The sequence below is a fragment of the Priapulus caudatus genome, unplaced genomic scaffold (assembly GCF_000485595.1).
Source record: "Priapulus caudatus unplaced genomic scaffold, Priapulus_caudatus-5.0.1 Scaffold306, whole genome shotgun sequence".
In the NCBI taxonomy this organism is placed as follows: Eukaryota; Metazoa; Priapulida; class Priapulimorpha; order Priapulimorphida; family Priapulidae; genus Priapulus; species Priapulus caudatus.
Genome location: NW_014577367.1, coordinates 83,856 through 93,515, shown reverse-complemented (window position 1 = coordinate 93,515; position 9,660 = coordinate 83,856). Strand labels below are relative to the sequence as shown.

The 9,660-nt window shown below is 46.6% G+C and overlaps 2 protein-coding genes across 2 annotated transcripts; both read right to left on the bottom strand.

The window, feature by feature from the left end:
• Nucleotides 1–3,676: 3,676 nt before the first annotated feature.
• On the bottom strand, nucleotides 3,677–4,552 carry LOC106808804 (translation initiation factor IF-2-like). The gene has a single exon (XM_014811658.1). It carries the CDS (start codon nucleotides 4,550–4,552, stop codon nucleotides 3,677–3,679), a length of 876 nt encoding a protein of 291 aa, XP_014667144.1.
• A 3,922-nt stretch (nucleotides 4,553–8,474) lies between these two features.
• On the bottom strand, nucleotides 8,475–9,646 carry LOC106808813 (the record flags this gene model as incomplete). The annotated part of the gene is given in 3 exon segments (XM_014811675.1): nucleotides 8,475–8,854; nucleotides 9,098–9,245; nucleotides 9,537–9,646. Coding segments are annotated over 3 exon segments (297 nt in total), but the record flags the coding sequence as incomplete, so codon positions are not given.
• Between the last annotated feature and the right edge of the window lie 14 nt (nucleotides 9,647–9,660).

The window sequence follows — 9,660 nt, the reverse complement described above, 5'->3', positions numbered from 1 at the left end:
CAGATTATACTTGTCAAATCTATGTATAATGATTATATCGAGAAAACAACTGCATAATTTCACTAAAAGGATTGTGATAAACTGTAGTTTAGAAAGCTTGAGCTTTACTTCTATAGCTGACATAACAATGCATATATCCTTATATCATACACAACACAAAATATTAATTAAAAGCACGCTGACATTGATTTCATATATTGTCACAGTGAACATTAGATTCAATAATGTAACCCAACAAGAGTGGGGGGGGGGTGTTACATTACTGTATACATAACCCAGGGTTCTCCCCAGGATGAAATTCAAACAGGGGGGACGGGAGGGGTAGGGGGGAGGGGGAGAGGGAAAACTAGGGGGAGGGGGGTCCGGGGGGCGTGTATTTTTACCGTACGACTAATTAATGCGTAAAATCGCTACCACACCATAGACGGTATTTGGGGTTCTTGTATATATAAGATAGCCGAGTCGGTGTACAGTTAGTGTCAGGTTAACTTGTGTACTGTCTTCAGTGCATGCGTGGTACGGTAAAAATACACGCGTCGGATGTCCTGGTCGAACGGCAATTCTTGCCGATCGATTCCCGCGCTGGCAAACTTTTATTGTGGTGGAATTTAAACGGGGCGCAACGATTCAAACAGGGGGGAGTTTTCCCAAACGGGGCGCAACGATTCAAACAGGGGGGAGTTTTCCCAAAGGGGGCGCAACGATTCAAACGGGGGAGTTTTCGCGCGCCCCGTTTGCGCAACGTAGGGAGAACCCTGTAACCCCTACTCTTGTTGGGTTACATTATTGTATCTAAGTGAACATGTTCATTAATTGTTGGGGTCCCCTTTGCTTGAATATTGCTCTCACCTTTTTTTGTGAACCAATCTAATTAATCATTACACTCAATTTACATGAATGAATGTTTTCAATTGAAATCGCGGAAAAAAACTGTGATATACATGGCAAACCGATATTAAAAATTGTAAACATATTGCAACAAAGCTTCTGACAGACAGTTAAGACAACAAGGTACTTAAAAAGCGATCAACCTGTTACATGTGTAACTACACTGAGCCAGATATAAAACAGTTTATAATGCACGACGATGTAGGCGAGATGTAAGACAAGACGCGATAAGACACGGCGAGGCGAGGCGTCTAGTCATCCCAGGTGCTCATGTCTGTGTCAATTGCGATGCAGTTGTAAGCAGCATACCGGAGTTTCTCTTCAGCAACCTTCGCACTGCCAAGTAAATAACATGCTATAGTGACATTACACGTACGACCAAAGCCAGGTAAAAGCTGTAGCCTGCTATAGCCACGCAGTTAAACGCGTTGATCATGTCCACTTAACGAAAATCTTTTACTGAATTAAACTGCTAAACTATTGTGTCGAACTTTTACTTAATGTGGGCAGGGTTACAGTAGAAGTGACATAACATCAGGAGTGAATAATAATAGATTATTATTCTAGATAGATTATTATATTATACTATTATTATTCACTCCTGATAACATAGATGTTTATGGAAATGTCAGTCCTGGCTATACTATGTCATTCACCCCCTTCCAACCTTCCAGTTTTATCTCCAATACAAACAGTGTAAGAAATGAATTAGTATGAGGTATAGTTCATACTGTATTATTGTATTTTACTACATGTCATGAAAGTACCTAGAGTACTTGGGCAGGTACAGCGTGCTAGAACATGTTGAAGACTCCGGCAGCAAATCCACAACTTCGTCCCTAAATAAATTAAGGAAAGATACACATTTATAGTTCGTCAGTAAGTAAACAATCATTGAAATTTCTTTCAACAACAATCGTCCTATACTTCAACACCACCGTTTCAAATAGTGTGAAATGCTTTTTGTTAAAGGGAGAGTTTACTCTAGGTTCTAGGGTTATTTTCAGCTAACTTAGGTTACAATTACGCTACATAAAAAGTTTCATGGTTTAATCACCAACCATTAGGAAATATTTAAAAAAAATGTTAAAACTAAACAGGACTACAGTTTGATTACAACGACAGGTTGGCGCCATCAAAGCCGGCAGATCTGATAACGTTTGCGCAAAACCACTTTCCCAGCCAAGGGCTTACAGACGAGGGTGTTTCTTATTGATTAATTTAAAGCAAAAGACTTCGGAATATCTTATAAACGCATATTAGTTTCACTTTTAATATGGAGAAATTTGCCCTAAAATGAATATCTTTCGCGTAAAATAGCATTAGGTATAAATATAATTGACTTTCCTTGATTAGCCCCGGTCCTGTTAAACGTGCCCCAAACATAAATTGGTCCCAAAAATACCCCGGAAAAACCTTTTTTCGGGGCCGGCCGGCNAATTTAATTACTGTCATTTAATTACTGTCGTGGCATCGCCACTCGTCATAGATACAGATATGCGCCATGGTTACAGATTTAGACATTTACTGATTTTTGGTCGTTACAATAGTACTAGAGCTAGTTCAAGTCCCAACTTGCCCCACAACGTGCCGCCATTTTAAAAGCACAGCCTCACGGCGAACTTGCAATCAATCTTCAATCAAAATACGGCAAAATATAGACGACTATGGGTTAGTTTTACCCTGTATACGTCACAATCCAATTACCGATAATGAACTGTACAGTCAATAAATATTTTTTTGTGAAAAAGTCGAAAAAATCAACACAAAATAGTAATTACTCACTCAGCTCTTTCAACTTTGCTCCGATCTCCTTGAGATTACATCAGCAAATGGGCGCGGTCACGTGCTTTCTCTGAACCAAATATCAGCACCACCTGTCAACGCTTCCGAGAACTAGACCATGTGTCCCAACTAGCCTCGGTCTCCCCTACGCAGCGACATATCGTATAGTACCTTGAGGTACTTTCCGATATATCAAACCGTACCCAGGTTACCCTCCGATAGTACCCTGGGGTACATATAGACCCTATCAGCATTATCAACTTGCTTTCACAAAAACATGCTGAACTAGCCGCTCCCGCACTCGCCGCTGGGAGTGTGCTGTGTCGCCATTATAATTATATATATATAAGAAGGTAGGAAACTCCGCCGCACGATTTTTGCCGATCGCTCCTCACTTCTTTCAGATTTCTCAAACTTTTCACGCCTCTACGACCTCCATTTTTGGCTCGTTCTGCCCTCTATAGTCCACTGAACACAACTATGTAACTACTGTGGCCGAGAAGTGCAACCTTTCTTTGTAATGTGACTTCAAACTCAGAAGTTTCGCGGTTCGTGCCGATTCTGCAGGAATGTATATCCTACCAAGATGACAACCAAGGGACTGGAGCCTTATTGCAAATAATCTTACGAGCCAGAATAATTTACAGGCCAGTCGGGCCTGTAGGTAAGGGATTTTACAGGCCCACATGATCGGGGCCTGGTGCACGCACCAAGTTTTAGCCAATGAAAATTCAGCCTATATCGGGCCCGCATGGCAAATAAAATACGGAGCAAGTCTTCGTGCTGTCTCTAGATAGGAATAACCATTTGTCTCTGACGCATTGGACGCGGGACAATGCTGACAAGTTCACAAAGAGAGTGAGGCCACTTGTATTGACCTGCGTGCCATCTAACGAGCAATTAAATAAGCCTGCTCTATCTCCCCCAAGTCTTTGGGTTACTAACAAAGACTGAAAAAAAATAAAATCTTTCTGAATCAGTTCCTGATTTCACGTTATAAGAGTCAGCACATAACATAGTCCTTCTGCCACGCAGGAGGTTGTCGAGCTCTACGTGTTCTGTCGGGAGGCGGAGTTCCGGGGGCACCCACTCCCCTGCACAGGGTCGCGACTCTGGCCACATTCGGCCTGCTAGGGGGTGCAGCAGGAGTAGTAGGTTGGGCAGCAGTTGTGACACGGGGCATCCCGCTGGTACTGGGTGCAGGCGATGGCACTGACGGTGGTTCAGCAGATGGGAGTGGTGCTGGGGTAACCGCCGGTGGGGCGGTGATAGCCAATGGCGGCAGCGTGGCAGCTGGCTCCGCTGTCCTGGGCATTGAAGACCGTAATGTTTGGGGCATGTGTTCATGTGCCCCGATTGGCGTGACGGTGGGTGAGTAGCGAAGGTCCTCCTCCAGTGTCCGAGGCTTGGGTCTCTGTGGCACCACAGGTTCGTAACGCCGCAGAAATTTTCTGTTCCGCAATGTAACTCGACCCGAACCATCAATGCGTACAACATACTGGTCAAATTGTCTAACCTCAATGATGACCCCAGTTTTGTCCCATCGTGTGGGGTGGGGGCCAGTTTGGTTCTGGAGGCGTATGTGGTTGCCAACTGCCAGCGGTGGCAGTCGCTTGGTGTGCTCTGTCCACCTTTCAGCAGCCTTCATGTGCCTGTTCCTGAGTGCTTCCTCCCTCGCCGTCATGGTTTCACGCCATGTGGGATGAGGCCTGTATCGACCTGGCAGTATAGGGATGAAGTCTTTTATAGGTCGACCAAAGATACACATGGCGGGCGAGATCTTAGCCTCTGGGTCAGGCGTATTTCTGTATTGCAACACTGCGCGCTGCAGCGCGTCGGTGTCCAGCTCACCACGTGGACCGGTGTTGCTAGTGATCATACGCTATCCATCCCCAATTCTGCAGGAATGTCTTGGTGGCGGCTGCAGTAACTCCGGTCCACCGTCACTCGCTAGCTCATCTGGGATACCGAATGTCACAAAGATACGCCGGAGGCAAGTTATCAGGCCTTGGCACCCATCCGATGCCTGTTCCACTACTGGCCAATTGGAATAACGATCGACCACAACCAGGTAGTTTAAACCCTTGTAATGGAAATAGTCAGCGCAGACACACTGGAAGGGGTAAGCTGGTGGTGTCGTTGGTGTCGGTGGTGCGCTGGGCTGTGATGGTGCAATCCTGTTGCAGTCACTGCACCTAGCCCTAATATCCTTGATTGCAGGGGTGATGCCGGGCCAGAAGAGCGAAGACTCCTCGGGCCAACATCGACGTCACACCTTGATGAGGAGTGTGCAGTGCTTGGAGGACATCATGGCGTAAGCTTGGGGAAATGACGACCCTCTCCTTTTAGAGAAAGAACTACACCGTCTATTGTATAGAGGTCATCCCGAAACTGATGAAACTCCTGCGGCTTTTTCGGCAGTCATGGCGGAACTCAGGCAGGCCCCGCTCAACCAACCCCACAAGCTCATTCATGGCTACATCACTCGCTGTCGTCTCTTGCACCTTCCCCCATGTCACAGCTATGCAGTGCAGTGCCGCCACAGCTGACTCGTAGACTGTCATCAAGGTCATCCGGGTTGTCGGCTTCTAGCACACGGATGTTAGCCAAGAATAGGGGCTGGAGTAGGGGTGGCGCAGACAGTGCGGCCATGTCGACAGCTGCAATGTCATCGCTCAGTTGCAACTTATTAGTCATCTGAGGGCCACTGGGGTACCTTGACACCGAGTCCGCCGCTCTGTTTTTTACACTGGGTATGTGGAACTTGTATCTCAATGTCTTGTTCAGGTTCCTAAGCCTTGCATTGGGGATGTCCTCAAGTGAGCGATCACCAAAGATCTTGAGGAGTGGCTTATGGTCAACTGCAATTATCAGCTTGCTGCAGCCTAGCACAAAAAAGCGTGCCTTGTCCAGTGCATCAGCCACTGCCAGAGCTTCGCCCTCGACTGGCGCGTACCTAGACTCGGCAGGATGTGTGAACCGGCTGCCGATGAGGGTCGTTTTCCAGCCGTCCCTGCAGCAGAAAAGGCTCGTCTCCTGTACAATCACAGTGCTTTTGAAATAGCCAGAATCCTATGCCTGCCTTCGACCAGTCTGTTGCCAAGCAGGTGGGCTTCTCCTTGTCAAAGATCCTCACACCCTCGTGAATCTCGCTTACAATGACAGCTTTAGACTCCTCGAACAAATCATTCAGTTCTTTGTCCCAGTGAAAGGGCGTGGAGGGCTTGAGGAGTTCACGGAATGGTTGCATTTTGTCCGTCATGCTGAAAGCGAATCCGAATAGGAAGTCCGAAAGCGTCATAGTCTGCCTGTTTACAAGATACTGACAGCTGTATGAACGGTTGAGGTCTTGACGCTCATTGTCTCCAGCAGTCCGATAGCTGGTCATACAGATGGTGATCTAGCATCAGGGTACGTATACCAGCATGCTCATCAAAGGTGGTGAAGCTACAGAGCGGATCGTTGTTTGGCGTCTGCACAGCACTGGGTGACGTGGCATCAGAGATGGTGCAGAGCGAGCTGAAAACTGCACCCTGCTCATCTGCCATTGACACCTCAGGCCCACCGTTGGTCGTGCTGCGGCACATCTCCTCCAAGTGATGCAGCCTGTTGCACTTCCTGCAAGTCTTACCGTAAGCAGGACAGGTATTTTTTCTCACATGAGGTGGGTCTCTCCTACCGTGACCTCTCCTACCACAGTACGAGCACACTTCCTGACTGTCTGTATCAGTGTCATGTTGCTTGGTCCCTTCTCTAACCATGGTTGATGATCTTTTGCCTTTCTGATACAGGCTGCGTGCAGCAGCTGCACCCTGTGACTGCAAAAGTCTGTTGGCCGATCGCTTGCCTGCCTCTTTGGCCTCCACGACCTTGAACACCTCCTCGAGAGTCATGTCCTGGTTCGGATCTCCGAGCAGATCGAGTTGAATCTCACTGTCAGCCAGACCCCTAGCTAACACATCCTGGAGAACCTCATTGGTGTAACTCACTTCCTTCTGGCAGTTCTGGCAAGTCAGTGCAAATTTGCAGACACTCGCTTGTCCAGTGATACGAGCGCCGAATGCGCATACTGGCTCGTCATGATCTTGAGTCATGTTGTGCAGTGTGAAACGAGCAACCATCGTGTTCTCCTCTCGCACTGCAAGTTTTTTCATTGCTGCCAGTACATGCTTCTCTGTCTTATTCGTTAGACTGGCACCAGCTGATCTCGTCAGGTCNACTTGCATGCGTGCGTACGGGCATGCGTGCGTGCGTGCATGCACACGTAAATGCGTGTGTGCGTGCGTAACTGAGTGTGTGTGCGTGCGTGCGTGCATTCATACGTGCATGCGTGCGTGCGCGCGCGTGTGTGTGTGCGTGCGTGTGTGTTTGCACGTGCATGTGTGCGTACGTGCGTGCGTACGTGCATGCGGTTACGTATACGTGTGACGAGGTAGCGCGGGGCAGACGCGAGGAGGCGCAGCACCCGGCGTCTAGCAGACCAGTACGAAATCCCCGCAGTGTTGTTTCACTTATCCGGAGTCAGAGAAGGAAGTAACGCGTGTGACTGTTGATGTGTGTGTGTTAAAGAGACAAATGTATCTCCTGGCACGCTTTGGATGGGCCACCGCTGTGTTGTCGTGTGTGTTGTTGTGTGTGTGTGTGTGTGTGTGTGCTCGCGTGCGCGTGCTGCACTTCTACGCCCACGCCCTAACATGAAACGTTGCGAAAGACATCTCGCATCCAGCGTTCGTGCTATGCCGTGCGCCTTGGCGAGCGGTTGTTGTGCTGTGCGTGCTGTGGGACACTATTCGACGAGCAGTGCGTTGTTTGTAGCGTCGTTCGTACAGTAAGCATACTCTATGCGTCGTTATAAGATGCAGCTCGTAACTGTGTCTGTTGTGTTAGTGTGTGCCTGCGTGCATGCAGCACGTTAAATGCAATCCTACAGGAAGCACTGTGCGCGCGGTTAAACTGTAGTCGTGTGTTGTTGTGCGCTCGCACGCGCCGCGCGCGCCGCGCTCCGACATAGACTCTGGGACAACAACATCTGACATGAAGAACTAGGCAGAGAGCATAGGGCGATCTCCTGTGAGGTGTACCTCGTGTGCTGTGTGTGTTTGTGTGGTGTGGCGTTGTGTTTATAGTGCGGTTTTTCATCTAGATAACCATGTGTGCAAGTTGTTTGCGTATATATCGGACCTCTCCTCTCCCACGGGCATGTCGTGCGTGCGGGTGACATCGCCATGAGGATTGGCTAAATCGCAACATCATTAGCTGCCGTGTGTTGCACGTGCATGCCCGTGTGTTCTTCTGATGCGAGAGAGTTGGCGTGAATAGGGCATGAACTATAACACGGGAGTGCGCTCGACGCGTAACTGTGTGTGTATGTGTGTGTGTTTGCGGGGTGCATGCATGCGTGCGTGCCGTGCGTGCGTATGGGTTATTAATGGAACGCTGTGGTGACACCTAGCGACGAATGTTTGTATTGTTAAACGTGTAATGAACACACCCCGAACCACACACGAATCGAAGGAACGCACGCAACGCCACCACGCACGCACGACGACACACCACAGAACAACTACAACTACACACCACTTACACTACACATCATCGACACACACACACACACACACACACACACACACACACACACACACACACACAAACAAGACGATAACGTGCCTGCTGGCACAGATATCTATGCGGGATAGTATCGTCCGTGATAATTTATATTGAAAATATCTTTGTTAAAAAATGATAGTATATTTTATATTTTGCATTAAAATTCACTTATATAAAGTTAAGCAAGACTTCTATTCGTCTTTCATCCACAATGCATTGTTTATTTCATATACAACAGTCACCTGTTACAAGTGCTCGCTCTATTATAACAAAATTTCAATTTTCTATAAACTAGAAATAAAAAAACGTGCATTATAAATTTATACACTGAAATAAGCAAATATCCGTTGTCACATCGTCTGACAGATGACAGGGGGCATATACTCTTTTGATCTACTGCCAATTAGACCAGGTAAACAGTAGACGAAGTCGCAATTTACCATTATTTACACCGTTAAAAGGTCCCCTAAATACTTCTCCTTAAATACACGAAGAGATATATAACATTAGAACAAACAAAATATTTTTTCCAATCTCAAACATCCTCCGGCCCCATCCTCTCAAACTTGTGATTCTAAAACAGATCAGTAACAATAATTGTTCATTAACATGGCTGTCATGTGTTAAATCATAGATAATTCACCAACAAAATCATTGCAAAGTGACATAATATGAGATACCATTCTGTGGCTACATACATGTTATAAGAGCAAACAAAGTAAACCGTAAACTTTTTGACAGGATGGTAAACACTGCTCTTAGAAAAACGTTACCCTTCAAGCAGAAAGCATCAAACAAAATGCATGAGGTTTTATACCCTTTTTGACTGGGTTTGAATATATGGTTGTCGGTGTTGGTTACAGCGCAAGTCTGCATTCTTCTCTTGTACATACAAGGACGAGTAGAATTCAGTCCCATGGTCAACACGCACCTGCTCCCACATGCCATACTCCAGTACTGATGAGCTGGATGTTAACAAACAGAATGAACTTTAAAAAAAATTGCATAACAGGAAATGAACATTCAGTTTTTCTTTGCCTCTGAACTTTGGCCCCAAAAACTGCAGAACAGGCAGTACTTTAACAGAAAAGTAATTCTCACGTTCAACATTAATTGTTGTGTAAATTTTAATGTACACTATTATGTCAAATAACAAAAATATATCAGCTATACTGCATTCAAATAATAGTCCTTACTATGAGTAGAATGAAACAGAAGGTAGAATATGACAACTTCAAAATGGAAAGATCACTAACCTTCTGACGGGCATGGTGATATGGGCCACCAACCCTTGAGACTCTGCTGCATGTATCCCCTGGGATGCAAGGTGTCCTGTCATCATCTTCTTACCATAAGATGGCCCAGCCTATGATATAAACA

What these genes read in the sequence shown, in the direction of transcription:
- LOC106808804 (XM_014811658.1), bottom strand. Translation starts at nt 4,552, where the DNA reads ATGATCACTAGCAACACCGGTCCACGTGGTGAGCTGGACACCGACGCG.